This window comes from Uloborus diversus, chromosome 1 (assembly GCF_026930045.1).
Source record: "Uloborus diversus isolate 005 chromosome 1, Udiv.v.3.1, whole genome shotgun sequence".
In the NCBI taxonomy this organism is placed as follows: domain Eukaryota; kingdom Metazoa; phylum Arthropoda; class Arachnida; order Araneae; family Uloboridae; genus Uloborus; species Uloborus diversus.
Genome location: NC_072731.1, coordinates 221,780,538 through 221,796,151, shown reverse-complemented (window position 1 = coordinate 221,796,151; position 15,614 = coordinate 221,780,538). Strand labels below are relative to the sequence as shown.

Below are 15,614 nucleotides of genomic sequence, written 5' to 3'. Positions count from 1 at the left end.
ATGTTCCTAAGCTTCACGTTGAACGCTAAAAATGTAAAGTTAGCGAGATGCTTTGAAGCCCTTTAGTCACTATCGTTACATTATCACTTTGTAGGTTTTATTAATTTTGGAGGCTTCTGTTAAACTCTTGGCGTGTTACGTTTTCTCATCTCATCAAGTCTCGATTCCTCAGCAAATCCCATCTCTGAAAGCATCATATATGTTTTTCTTGTGGTTTGAACAGAACGATCTATCTTTAAATACCAAAACAAAAAAATATTGCATTCGATATGAAAGCTTGAAAAGTACAAAGGGCTTCCTCACTGAGGGCCTTCAGACGTAAATATCCTTTACTTTCCAAATTGAACTTCAGAGTTGGTGTTGACGATATAAGTAGAAGCATATACTTGATAATGGCAACCTTTTCACTTCATTGATCACATAGTTTTTGAAGATTTCTTCCATTTACTAACATTTGATTTTGACGTTTCCTTCTTCAATCTATCCCTTTCTTTCCAGAGTGCGCATTGATTGTTTTAAGGCAGTGAGAAGCAAAGGGATGTAAGTGGACATTTTCAAGTTTTGAGTAAAAGGCGTTTAAAGATAACATCCTTGATAGGCTTTCATTTTTTTTCTAAATCTTGCTGTATAGCAGCAACTACCAGGGCTACTAGTACTATATTGTGCCCCAAGAGAGGAGAGGTTCACCTCCCATGCATACTGATTACTCCAAATTTTTAATTTTGCCACTTAAATCCCTTTGCTTCTCACTGCCTCATATGATTGGTGCAGTACGAATTTTCCGAAGATCAATGGTGACAATATTTTCTCATCTAGTCAGAGTTGGAATAAGCGATGTAATTAAAAACACGAAATTAATTATTGCAACGTTATTGCTTGATAGGCCTTATAGGTTTCGAAGGCTCTTAGACAGAGTAACATTTCCTTACCCCAATAAGCTCCATAGAAGTCCTGAGAATGCTTCCTTCGTTGGTTTCTTAAGAGGTTAGTACAGAACAATCGTTTTCATGGAACGATTCGATGCTCAAAATTTTAAGTTTCGAATTTTTTTCGAAATTACGTAACACTTCCTTTAAACGGTAGTGAACATAAAAAAGTATCACAAAATAAAACGTGCATGCGTTCCATGAGAATACACCAACAACTGAAGCATTTAACATCTGTATTTAACATTTTTTTTATACGTTTAGGACAACATAAAATTGCATTATAATGTGTTAGAAATTTAACGAAAATAGTTGAAAAGGGTTCAATCGAGATTTTCTTTTGTCATGCTAAACCTTTTTTTTTATTGAAAATTAAATTATCATTTCCATGATTTCTTACTTACTTTCTTTACAATAATATTTTCTTAACATTAGTTTTAGTAGCATTATTTTCTGCAATGAATATTTTGCTCTTCTGCCTAGTATAGAATAACATGGAAACTCTCAAAACAATTTTTTGAGCACAGTTATGTATGCTAACCTTTTATTCTTTCTTTCTTTTTGGTGAAAAGCTTAAAAGAAAGCTTTGATCATAACATTTATCTCATTGAGTATAATAATGCGTTTCTGAAATATATATGTATTTCTGTGTGTGTGTGTGTGCCAGCCTGTATTACCATTTTCTCTAGTAGAATATTATAAGCTTTATTGTTACAATTAGCTAAATAATGATACTGGGTCATATTTTTACAAAATTCTCTATAGCAGCTTCCAATTAAAAAAATCAACGCAAATGCGTTTGGTTTTGAATTAATAAAATATTTAAGTTTTTTCACAAAAGGAATTTTTAAAAAGTTCAACGTGCACGCTTTAGTTAAATTTTGAAGTTTTTACACTAATCCTAGATTTAAAAAATTATCAGCATTATCGTGAAAAATTAATATTTTGAATTTTAAAAATATGTTGTTTGCTCTGCGGTAGTAAAGGAAAACCTTTTAAATGACTGTTAACACATAAAGTGTAATATAAATTATTTATTTTTTAACACATTTCATGTAGTTACAAAAAAACTTTATTAAGAACTTTTTTTTGCCCAAAATGTTTGTGAGTTAGCAGTATAAAATAAATACAATGCATACTGTTCGCTAAACATATTTTACCGCCTAAATAAAAAAAGAATAGCTAAAAAATATTCCAGTTTATATTTTTTCCAAATTGGTTTTGTATAAATGTATGTAAGCACAAGATAATTTTTGCATTTGACGACACTTGTCACTTTCCAGGTTCAAATAAAGTTCGAGCAGGTTCCGTGAATTATTGTTTGAATTACTTCTTCCGTGAGTAACTTTAAAACCGTCTATCATTTTATAATTAAAAGTAAATGAACATTCGTCGCGCAAACGCTGACGGGAAACGCACCTCTATTAAAAGCATGGTAAGGAATTCCTCATCAATCTTCTTGTCCTTTGTTGTTGGCAGGCACCGGGACGGCGACCATCAAGATCAAAGACATTAACGACATGCCACCCGAATTCACCAAGAAAGAGTGGCAGGTGGAGGTGGATGAGACGGAGGGTGACAACATTCCGGAGACCCCTATATTGGTGGTGTCCGTCAGTGATGGTGATTTGTTGGAAACGAACCGATTCAGCTACAAAGTCATCGACAACGCTTTCGGAGCTGACAAGTTCACGATGGTGACTAACTCGGACGGAACAGGTTCACTTAAGATTGCCAAGGTAATTTTCTAAGTATACGGTTTTAATTTAAAAAAAAAAAAAGACTTTTTCTTCTTTGTTTGTTTGTTTTTTTTTAATCTGAAAATTAATTAAATACTGGATCATGACAACACTTTTCTGGAGCCTAACTACATGAATCTGTATGCTCATTCAAAAACAACAGTAGGGTTTTTTTAGAAACAGCTTAAAAACCCAGTGTACACTTCCTATTAATAATAAAATGAATGCTTTCATGCAAGTTTGTTTAAAATTATCCTCATCTGCCTAAGATTATCTTTAAAAAAAAGGGTAAACTTAAAACTACCGATTATTCCAATTTAGCGTGTAATTTTCTGATCGAATTGTAGTGAAAATCCGTTGATACGACGCTCTCTTTTCTGATTACTACCAAGAATGTAAAATATCTTACGTTAAATTTATCTATAGAGTTGCGACGAGTGAGAGACTCTACAAATATAAACGGCCGTTGAAGCACTAACTTTTAATGGTTTCTGAACCGAAATTTACTGCTGTCTTTTTAACATATATTTACTCATGTTTATCCTAATATGATCTAATATCTAAAGAAAAATAACTGCAGATGAAACATAACTAACAATATTTACGTTGTGAAGGATTTTTAAACAAAATCTTTATTTTTAAAATTTTCATCCAAACACTTCGGTACTTAAAACGATTCAGTAAGATTGTGATTGATAATCTGAACACTTTTTTAGTTCGAACCGCTGCAAAGATTTATTGTAGGTATTCGTCGAGTTCTTTGACTTTTTGTGCTATCATTAGATTCAACGAAATCGTGTTTGTTTTTTCCAGCCATTGGACTTTGAAGACCTCCAACAACGTTTCGGTTTCAACATCACCATCCAAGTAAGCGACCACGGTGGCGAGTCCTCGGAGCCCTACCATGTGGATTATGCCAAAGTGCGGGTCCGGCTGCGCGATATTAACGACAACAAGCCGGAATTCGAGAAGCCCAACATTGAGGTAATTGTCAAGGAAGATGCCGATATAGGCACCAGTTTGGCCACTTTCCGGGCAACAGATGCTGATCAAGGAGGCAAATCTAGAGTTAGGTAAGTACAATTTCTTTGTGTGATTTATTGATTTTACAGTCGTTGAAACTGCGAGCTTTGGTGTACATGCAAACTTACCTATTCATGATCGTCAGATATCTAGAACGCTTAAAATAATTATGCTGTTGTAAAAATCATTCCATTATTTTAAGATTATTTAAAATTTTCATTCAATTCACAGAGAAAAGCAGCATTTCAACTCATATGTAGCTTAAGACAAAAATAGAAAATAAGTTTGATTGACAGATCCCCTGTCACACGTGTTAGTAGCAAAGTAGTAAATTTTATGAAATAATCATTAAACGAGTACTTCTGTTCAGTCTCCGGTGGGACTTTATCTTATTTTCGCCGACGCTGGAAAAAGAAGAAAATATTGAGGTATATGTCAATATTTTGGCACGAGAGATTCATTTATGCTTTTAAGAGCCTGTTTACTTTTAACTATTCCGCGAAAATAAATAATTCATGTAACCAAAGAAAGTAAGTAAATTAATATTTAGTTTTTGTTTTCAGAATTGTAACCACATGCATGATCATAGTAATACAGATAGAAAAAAAATGTTTACCTTCAAGTTTTTCCTCATGTTATAACATATGAACAAAAAATATCGTGAACATATGTTTAAAATTCTTTTCTGAATCAAAAAACGGGTATTTTTGCTTTTTTTCACTTGAAAAAAAGTTTTTTTTTTTTTTGTCGGAAAAGACATAAAGCACAAATTTCAAATTATTTGCAGGGTTTTTCGAGTTAAAGAAATTCTCCTTCAGTACAGTTCAGGAGAGATCCGGCTGAAACTGATCACTTAAAAAAAAATAATAACATATATTATCTTCAAATGTGAAGTTTTGATCAAAATTTATAGAAGTTTTTCTTTATCATTATAGTTACTTTAAAAAGATAGCAGATAAAAAATCATAATCCTCTTATTTTTAAAACTTGGATAACGACTTCTATTACCGTATTTTCTGAAAAAAGTTCCACCCACGAGCATCATCTAGATTTATACAACTTTATCCTTTTGCTTTAGTCGTTAAGCATTTCACTTTTCGTTTTCTTTTGTCTTAGGTAACTTTTTCTAATACCAAAAGTAGAGAGTAAAACTGTGTTCAAGATAAAAAGTCACACTCAACGGACCTAGTTGAAAATTATAACGTTAAATACACAACGTAAAATACCCCTGGATAATGTGCTCATATACATGCTACTGTTTCCTAACAACAAGTACGCATCGCTAACGTATATATCTCCTAAACATTCTGTTTAAATTAAATACTCCAACGTTATTTTTTCAAAAGCATAATTGAAAAGCGTCCTCCGCTCCATGCCACATAAAGATCGTGGCGCAAGCTTAAGTTTTCGGTCGCTGTATCTTTTATCATCGCCTCCTTTAATTGGGCAATTTGTATGCATTATCCGTACCCTAACTTATGTCCGTTTAAGCTCGCAAGATCGGAAACAAGAATCTCTTCTGAATAAATATGAAGTAGATACTGAAATATTTACTTTTTTTACAATTCCCTATTTCGGAACTTTCCCTCTAGGGTGATATTTGATGTTCTTAATACCGCGACCACAGAGGAATTCAAGAGGATGAAAGTCTTGAAAAGGGGGACTTTCAATGGGATATTTTTATCTGCGCATGTGCAAAAAAGAAGGATAACGCTTATTAGTCAATTTGTATGCAGTGAAATAAGGGGTCGAGCATCAACATGCTTAACATTCTCGGCGTATGTTTAAAATAATTTACAAAGAATGCTATTCTTTTTCCGCAACGCTGATCAAAACGTGCTTTTGTTACTAACTAAAGACATGTTGAATGTGTTGCAGCAATTTTATCCATCGTTTCTAAATTGATAGTTTGTGCATTATTTACAGAATTATTCTGAACAGAAACTTATTTGTAAAATTTTATACTTTTCGAAGTTTTATTTTTAAAATGAAACTTTCAGAAAGAAACTCAAAGTTTTCTCAAAGTAATTATCTCTTATAAGTTGCATTTTGTATGGGACTTTTTGATTCCGAAATACCAGTAATTTTCAGATGTCTATTGCAAAAAGTAATAGTGAGAATTGCAAAGGAGTATTTTCTTTTTTTTTGGGGGGGGGGGCTACATAAATATTAAAATTGGAGTTAATTCATCATTAATATGCCATTTTCGTAAGAGCAAGTTTTCCATTCAGATTTGAATTTTAAGCTGCAAATCTTTCTCTATGTCATATTTTATTAATGACTTCTGAACACGATGTAACTGCAACGCTTCAAGAACAACGCTGAAGGAACATTAAGTTACAAATACAAATGTGACGACCAGAAACATGCTCTGGGCCCAGCTAGGTTGGTCCATCAATCTCCTATTAAGATCAATAGTCCTCTTAAAGCTACCCTCCCCCTTGCTCATCAAACCTTTTCCGGTAAGCAGTTCCAAGAGCCCACGATCCTACTCAAGTAGTAATTTTTCCTAATTAAAAGATAAGTCCGAGATTTCAATAGCTTAAAATAAAGACCGCTCTTCCTTCTTTCTGTGCAAAAATGTAACCCATTAACATCTTTCATTTTGATAAATTAAAACAATTGAATCATGTCCCAAAACAATTTTTATCATGTCGCAATGTTATAATTTTAAAAAAAAGGAATAAACTCAACTTAAGATTTTGAATTGCAGAGACAAATAAAGCACTCACGTTGAAAACCAAACGCTATTATGGGAATGCTTTATTGGGAAAGATTACTAGAAAACGTTTGTTTCAACTATTAAGTTTTTAAATGCGGGAAAAACGGCGTTGATCGTACAAACTTGTAAAACAAATATCAAACAAACGCACTTCATATTTTCCATAAAATTGTGAGTATCGAGATGTAAGTATAAACTGAAAAGTAAATTGTTAGTACTGCGTACTTGGGTCCAAAAGAAACCACATTGCAACTACAAATAATGGAGGAAAAACAACCATCTGTTTAAGCTAAAAAAAATCACGATTTGTAACACTGAAGATTAATCATAGGTGTTCTAACGTATTGGTTTTATTGAAACAAAATATAACGATTATTACTTTGTTTTTGTTACACTAACCATAGATTATTCACAACATTATGAAAATCTCTTTTTTTTTTTTTTTAATGTGAAAAGATGTTTCCTCCGAGTTACATTTTTTGCTAGTGTAAACACATTAGCATCAGTTTATCTCCTATACTTGTAAAAGCAACTAGATCTAAATACTCAAGTTGCTTTTAAAAGTATTAAATCTTTTTTTGTACTTTCTTCCCCATCTTTTGCATCCAAAAACTTTCAAACAAAAAAATTCAGACAAAAAATATGCAAAAGAATTTTCACCATCCAAAAGTATTTTTGCCATCTACAAAAGGCATTTCTTTTGTTGTCTTTGCTCTGTAAGTCGTTCGATGTTTTTTTATTTGGTTTAGTAATTTTTTTTCTTGCAATTCTCAGCTATACCATCGACCGGTCCTCAGACAAAAAGCGACAGTTCCGTATCGACCAGAACGGAGTCGTTAGAATACAGAGGACCCTTGATCGAGAAGAAACACCAAGACACCAAGTGAAAATCCTTGCTATTGATGATGGTAAGAAAAGCTGATCTTTTTATGCAAAATAAGAAACTTATTTTTTTTCTTTACAGTAGCATCCCATATGAGAATCTTTTTATTAATTATATTTTTTTTATTTATTTGCTGAATTTGGGAATCAATGTTCTTCAAAACGACTGTAAAATACCTACAGAACGTAAATCATTTATTATATGCATAAAAACATACATAAATAAACGAATAAATAAACTAGATTGTCTCGTACACGCTTTCTTAAGTTGAAACAAAAATAAAACTTTGATTTTTACTGAACTTCATGGATCGACTATTCAGCTATGCTTCTCTGAACTTTTTTAAAATTAAAGTTTTTCGAGTTGATTCTCAGACTTTCTTCTTTTACAGGAACACCTCCGCGAACCGCTACAGCCACTCTCACAGTGGTCGTGAGTGACATCAATGACAATGCTCCCCGTTTCCTTCGTGACTACCGACCTGTCATCATGGAACACTCTCCTCCTCAGAAAGTAGAAGAGATTTTAGCAACTGACGATGACGACCGATCTAAAGGCAACGGTCCACCTTTCACGTTTAGGATGGATCCAAATGCTCCTGACATCATCAAGCAGTTTTTCGATGTTCAGCACGATCCCAGTAAGTGACAAGTATTTGTTTAAACATTTTTGCTTGAAAATTTTGGTTACAATTTGCCATTTGTCGTTTTATGAGTTTTTAAATCTTACCTTCAAGAAAAATAAAACCTCTCTCTTCCTCCAGATACATTTTCGTTACTACTATTGTTTTAAAGAAAGTATATTTGTGCTTAGTGTTATATTCTTGTGAAATATTAGCGTATCTTACTGAAAAAGTTGATTCACAATCAATTTTTCTTAGCATTTTATGTTATTGTGTTGCATATCACACTTTCATAATATTCATTTTAAATCATAACCAGACCCATAAGGTACTTTACCTCCAATTTCCTTCATATGTGTCGACATGCTTTCCATTTTGCTTCATTGAAATTTCTAAACTTCTTAAGCTTTTTGGAAGAAAAATAGTTTTTTCCCTTTGGTTTTTGCTATTTTAGATAATTCTAACATTTTTCTGAAAATAATAGTGACTTATACCGTTTAAATTCTCCCAATATTCACTTTAATCAACTTTGTTTCATTGTTCAAAATTTCAGTAAGTACATAAAAAACTTCTTCTAACATTTAATTTTGAACTGTACAAACTTTAAAATTTTCTAGTTAAATGATTTTAAGATTAGAGAGAAAAAAAGATTGCACGTGGAAAAATTTATTTATTATTTTCTTTCCATTTTTCAAACTATGGTACTTTCACACTCCTGAGTGGAATACTCATTTTTTTTTCCTTTTTTTCTTTGTTTTTTCTTAGGTTATTTAATTTATATTTGCTTATCTACTACTTATATTATTGTATTTTCTTTGAATTTTGATTTTGTCAACTCATTTTATTTTTAATTTTCTCAAGTCATATTTTTCTTTTACTTTTTGCATTTATGATCTTTCAAATTTGTGACTTTTAAGTAATGCAGTTCGAGATGATCTGAGAAACCTTTATCACGTTAACGTAATTTTGTATTAATCCAAAACAGCTGGGGCTAATGGAGACGGTATGGCCATCGTGACGTCACGGGAGCGATTCGACAGAGAACAGCAGAAGGAATACCTGGTTCCGATAGTCATCAAAGACAGCGGAACGCCGTCCATGACTGGTACTAGTACACTAACGGTCATAATCGGTGACGTCAACGATAACAGAATGCATCCAGGGAGCAAGAGTATTTTTGTTTATAATTTCAGAGGTAATTCAATGAACAATTTTTTAGGGTGTAAAGCTTTTTGGGCAAATGTTTAAAGAAATTCGTGATACATGTAATTACATACTATTATTACGTACTGAAATAATAGAGGAGGATAGGTACAGGAGGGAAAGAGAAATTGGATAGCTAAATTTATGCCGCCAAAAAAATGAATCTGAAGCTGCTATGTCTGCCGGACATTTTAGTAACTTTTTTTCAAATTTTTATTTCGCCATGAAAGCAATTGACCTCTTTCTCGCAACCCTTCCCTCCTGGTTGCATGAATTTTATTTAATTTTTAGAAATGAAAATTATTTCTCCTGTAAAATAGTAGTTTTATTTTTAATTTTTATTAGCTATATAGAAAAATTCCAATTCATTTTAAGTAAACAAATGTGTAGATGTTTTTAATCATATAATTCGTTAAAAATAAGTATTAACTGATAAGCTTATATTAAAACTTGATTTATAAATTTAAGTTTTAAGAGCATTTAAAACTACATTATGCTGAAAAAAGGACATGAAAATTTTCGAAATAATATTGGTTTGTGAATAATATTGGTTTACTTTTCTTAAACTCGGAATCTAGTATTAAAGGCGTAAAACTGTTTTGCTGCTTTTTAATTTTCATTTCCCTCTTGGTATACCACACTAGAAGGATTCAGAGAAGTCTTGAACTTGCCACTATAGCGCCAAGATCGTAGAATATCGCATGCCACAGAATAAAAATGAAGAAGTTATAAAACAATTTCACTTTCAGGCGAATCACCACCCACACCCATTGGCAGAGTTCACGTCGAAGACTTGGATGACTGGGATTTGCCGGACAAATCTTTCTACTGGGAAAATAACATCGCCCATCCCAACTTTGAAGTAGACAAAGACACTGGTCTCATTGTCATGAAAAATGTGACCAGTGGAGGAACCTATTTCTTGCGATTTGTGGTGCACGATCGCGTCCACACACAAGAAGTGTCCGCCAACGTCTCCGTTACCGTCAAAGAAATTCCCGAAGAAGCCATCTTCAACTCTGGGTCCATTCGCATCTCTGGTAAAGACTTCTTTCGAATTAATGTTTCAATAACAAGTGTTAAATTCTTCTTTTAATTAAGGTATTTAAAGATCAACATGTGTTGATTAAGTTCCATATTCGTTGGTTACTAATTTGATATTAGTAGATGCCTATCCACATCTCAGGGATGAAAATAATACTATCTAATGATTTTATCAGGTATCATACATACTTGAACTTTTGTGTAGAAATTATGTCCAAGTGTCTACTAATGTCGACGAACGAATTGAAATTAAAAAAAAGAAAGAAGTATTTTAAAATGATGGATCTGCTTTTTGAACTCCTTTTCGCAGATTCTTGTGTTAACTAGTAGAATATTTCTTGGTTTGAGGGAGGGAGGGGGGGGGGACAGAATTTAATAGAAAAAACTCTTTTCAGTTTGTGAATTTTCCTAACTAATACATGTACTAGTATTAGCACCTTGATAAGCCTTTTTCGATGACGATTTAAATTTTACGATTAATATTTCGTTGGTTTATCTTTCAGACTACTTTTAAATTTTAATCTGAGTATCATACAGCTGAAAAAACTTCCGCTTCTGAGCCTTTCAAAAAGAGAGTACGGTGACGGATTTCTAAAAAGGGTAGCGGGGCTATAGCCTACGGCGGCAAACTTTCATTCGGGTCAATTTTTCAATGGAGGCAAATTTTTTAATGCTGAAATTACTTCGACGGCCTAAAAAAAACAAAATATAAATTCCGCCAAACGTATTTTACTTTTGTAAAAAAATATAAAATAAGTGTACAGGCGGTGACTTTGTCCAACCTGTAAGAGGTGTTTAATTTCACTCTATAAGCAGCTTATTTGTAAATCAGCCTGTAAAAAAATACAAACGATAAAATAAAAGGGTTTGTTTCCTATAAATATATACTATACTATTACTTTACTTTAATATATTGTTTTCCTTTTAGTTTAGGTAAATAAGATTCAGTTATGTTATACTTAAAAAAGAAATACATATGCATAACGATAGGCCCTTTTTTTTAGGGAAGTGAGTAGTATTTTAGCCAACAAGAGTTTTTTTTTTTAAGTTTTACGTTTCATTAGAACATTATAAAAACTGAAATGAGTGTAAGCAAATGTGGTGTTTACTTCCAGGAATTAGCGCAGAAGACTTTGTCCGCGTCTGGAATTGGACTGAAAACCGCCAAGTAAAGAGCAAGTACCAAAAATTCAGGGATATGATCGCGAGCTTGACAACGACTCGAAAAGACAACGTTGACATTTTCAGCGTCATTCTGAAGCAAGAACGGCCCCCCATCACCGATGTCCGATTTGCTGCTCATCGTTCTCCCTACTTTAAAGCCAGCATGCTCAACGGAATAGTGGCTCTCAATAGAGAACTGGTATGTACATTTTGATCAGAAAAAATGCAGAAAATTATATTGCCATTATTGATAAATAGGATTTACATTATTGATAAATAGGAGTATAAATGTATAACCATAAAATGTAACCATACAATATATATTTTTTGGATTTGAAAAAAAAAGTCGCATAATTAAACCAATTATTAATAAACTAGAAATTTAATGAAAATTTTGGGGATAAAAAAGAACTTGATGCATTATACATATATTGATAAAACTAACCGCACTTAATATCAAAACAAAGTTAAATTCCAATTGTGATATTTTTCCCCTTATCTAAGAGTTTTAAAATTGTAATATATATTTTAAAAGCAGAAATAATGGCACAACCCCTTGAAATATTCTTTGCAACACTATTTATAGTCGCGACCGATATATTCCTGAAATGAACGATGGGCATATTTACAACAATATGCTTAAAACAATACTCTGCCAAAGTAACATAAATAACTAATAAAATAAGGTAACGTTTTCGCTTTATCAATAGTTACTTCTTTAAAAATCAGTAAAGGAATGTTTTATATGATGCCTTTTGTTCTTAGTTATCTTGCCTTCTATTTTCGTTTCATATGCTTTTAAAAATTACTTTGGACATGCCATTTGAGACAGTGAGAAGCAAAGGGATGTAAATACCAAAATTAAAAATTTGGAGATAACCAGTACACAAATGGTAGGTGAACCTCTCCTCTGTGTTGAGGCAAGAAATAATACTAGTTGCACTGGTAGGTGCTGCTATGCAGCATGATTTAGAAAAAACTTTTTTATAAAAACCTTCCTAGGACCGCACCGCAACTTTAAACGCGTTTAACTCAAAACTTAAAAATGTCTTGAAATGTTAAAATTTGAAAACCCTTTGCTTCTCACAGCCTCATTTGTACTTTAAAAAAAACTTGCACAACTTTCTTCATTTTTTTCAAGTTAATGAGCATTATTCGATGTAACAGAAAAAAAGCAAATTACTACGCAACGTTTGAATTTTAAACTGGTAATTTGTATGAGTTACAACATAAAATACACAGATTAAAACTTACAAGATAAAATTCTGCTATCAAGCATACATTACTTTGATTTTATATTTCGAAAAGAAAAGTAAAGTTCCTGATGTGATATAAAATGTAAGTTTCTGTAGTACGAGTAGTAGTTTATTTTAAAATTATTTTCCGTATATTTTTAAAATTTCTAAAATTTCAAACATTTTATCATCTTAGCGGAAAATTAATTTGCATAAATACCTTTGAAGTTTCGATTAGTAGCGTTTTACGGTTTAGTAGTTTTGAATAAATAGTTATTTTCAGCACCAGTCACACGAAAGTTGTACTTCAAGTACAAGCTCGTAGTTAAATTAATATTTTTCTTTAGAAAAATTAAAAAATAAGAAGTTTCGAAGTTCTGGAGAAAAATGCATTTGGATTCTGCCACGTTATAACATTATGAAATGAAGCACATTTTTTCAAACAAATCTGATATTGATGTAGCTTCTTGAACTATAAACTCGAAACACAGTTTTTGTATTGTGAATTATTATAAATTTTGACTTCTCTTATGAGCGCCGAAAAATTTCCCTGTAAGTGTTAGGGAAAATTCTTTGTAAACTATCGGAAAAACGTCAGCGTAGCATTACGCAAAAAAGAAAAAATAATAATAATAATAAATAAAAATAAAATTTAACACGTAAACTGTGAAAAAAATATATATATTTCGTTTGGCAAATATGTCAATGCAAACAGAATCATAAACAGACTGTGTGTGCGAAAAAAGTACAATTAAAGCGAAAAAAAAAACCTTTCTTAGAATTTAGCGTTGTAATTTCAAACATTATTTTTATGCCGTCAGGAAACTTAATGCAAACTTTTTGTTTTCTTTTCTATAGATAGAGCAAGAAGTTGGCATTAATATTACGATGGTGGGCATAGATGAATGTCTTTTTGAGAATATCAACTGCGAGACAAGCTGTACGAACATCCTCATGGTCGATCGGCAGCCTATTGTAGTCAACGCCAATCGTACATCTTTTGTAGGCGTCAACACGTGGGTGCAACCCAAATGTGTGTGTGGAGCGAGAGACTTCTCAGAGATAGAGACCTGCCGAAAGAGACCTTTACCTTGTCACAATGGTGGTCGGTGCTTTGAATCATATGGAGGAGTTAGGTAAGTTTGAAAAATACCTTTTTCAGATCATTCTCTAAAAACGAACACTCTTTAAAAAACGCTTAAAATTAATATATGTTTAACTTTTGCACATAATCTACACTGCAAAAAGATTCCGAAACATCACTGATCATTTCCATGGAACGTTTCGGGATTTCACCGGTTTTCATATATTTCCCTGTAAAATCAATTTGCATTGAAAAAAGTTTCCTGAACTGCTTAAGTTGCACGAATGCAGACTTTTCTTTGCAGTGAAAAATATTTTTAGCTACTAGTTTAAAGATTAACTGCTCGTAATTATATCGGCTTTATTTCGATTACGACTCGTCCGGATTGACTAAAGTCGCAGTGAGAACGAACAAGTCCCTGGGTACTACAGCTTTGCAAGGTAATAATTGCATCCAAGTGGCGTACTTGGTTCGTATGTGCAATTTTGTCTTAACTTTGTCCATGGTTGCATTACTGCTTTTTGATCCCTTTTTGTAAATCAGGAGGGTTCTAATCAATTACATAAAACCTCTTTTATTTCCCTTGGAGGTTCCAGAGACATGACTGGATTTAACTGGGGAGATTTTCAAAGTCTTCAGAAAGATTTTTAAATATCTCCAGGAAAATTACTGACTTGTACCGGAAAACGTTCCTGCTTTTTGCAAGACATTTCTGACAGAAATTGGGTCCCTCAGCTTCCCCATTATTCTCTAGAAACATTTCTGAATAGTTATTACAGTGTAATTTATGCACCTTAACTTAAAAAAAACTCTTTTATTTATATGTGACAAGAGTTTTCGTAACAATCATATTTTTCTACACAGTTGCAAATGCCCTGAAGGATACGAGGGCCCCCAATGCCAGATGACTACTAGGAGCTTCAGTGGTCGTGGTTGGGCGTGGTTTCCTTCACTGCAGCAATGTGAAAACTCTCATCTGAGTCTGGAATTCATGACGCGGAAGCCGGACGGTCTCTTGCTGTATAACGGACCCATTTCCAACCCGGACATTGGGGAGATAGCCGTTCAAGATTTCATTTCTTTAGAATTGCAAAGTGGAAGACCACGACTACTCATCGACTTTGGGTCGGGAACTGCCGAAATCGTAGTTTACGTGGACGAGACTTTGAGCGATGGAGAGTGGCATCAGGTTGACGTTTTCTGGGATAGAGAGGTAACAACGTTGGCCGCTTTAATTTTTCATTTCTCATTTAAGGGGAGAAACCAGTTTAGACGAATCCAAAAATCCATTTTTTTTTTTTTTTGTCATAAAATGTTAGTAGAACTATTCAAGAATATGTTGTCAAAATTGCAATTCAAAATTCTGTTTAGTTCAAATGCTATGAGCACTTAAAAATTTGTGAAGACTGGAAAATGTTCACAGCATTTTTTTTTTTTTTTCGATCGCGTTTTTCTCGAAACGACTTGTTTTCAACTGGTGTGCATTCTAGCGCAAAATGTTATTGACCAATCGTTCTGAAATTTTGTGTGAAAATTCTTTATTCAATTACGCTCTACATGAACCTAATTCTGGGGTGATGATATCACTAAAAAATTTTTAATGTAAAAAAAGTGAACAAAAACGGTTGAAAGACGTTAATTTTGAGTTCCAACACTTCAAAAGCATGAAATGTTTTATTTTTTAATCAGAATTTGGTTCATAATACGAGGAAATACGTTGTTAACGATAGAAAAAAATAGTAACGATTACAGATAAAAATTGTGACTTCAGGAATGCACATCAGCAATAAGCTCTGATGGCCACCATCCATGGACATCAGCTTCTAACACTTCTATTTCTGGCAGAAATGACTTGAAAAAATTACAAAGTGTACTTAAAAATATAAATAAAATATTCTTCAAGTTTAAACAAATTCTAATTATTCCTTCCCTGTTGAAAAAATTCACGAAAAACACTAAAATTTCTGCT

At 32.7% G+C, this 15,614-nt stretch overlaps 1 protein-coding gene across 1 annotated transcript in view; it reads left to right on the top strand.

Moving 5' to 3' along the window:
* LOC129218889 (neural-cadherin-like) overlaps positions 1 to 15,614 on the top strand; it is a 539,341-nt gene that overhangs the window by 504,182 nt on the left and 19,545 nt on the right. The window contains exons 20-28 of the mRNA XM_054853212.1: positions 2,406 to 2,665; positions 3,479 to 3,738; positions 7,185 to 7,318; positions 7,685 to 7,933; positions 8,901 to 9,110; positions 9,868 to 10,158; positions 11,278 to 11,525; positions 13,420 to 13,697; positions 14,510 to 14,858. Of these exons, the coding sequence (XP_054709187.1) occupies positions 2,406 to 2,665; positions 3,479 to 3,738; positions 7,185 to 7,318; positions 7,685 to 7,933; positions 8,901 to 9,110; positions 9,868 to 10,158; positions 11,278 to 11,525; positions 13,420 to 13,697; positions 14,510 to 14,858 (2,279 nt within the window). The remainder of the gene's footprint in view (positions 1 to 2,405; positions 2,666 to 3,478; positions 3,739 to 7,184; positions 7,319 to 7,684; positions 7,934 to 8,900; positions 9,111 to 9,867; positions 10,159 to 11,277; positions 11,526 to 13,419; positions 13,698 to 14,509; positions 14,859 to 15,614) is intronic.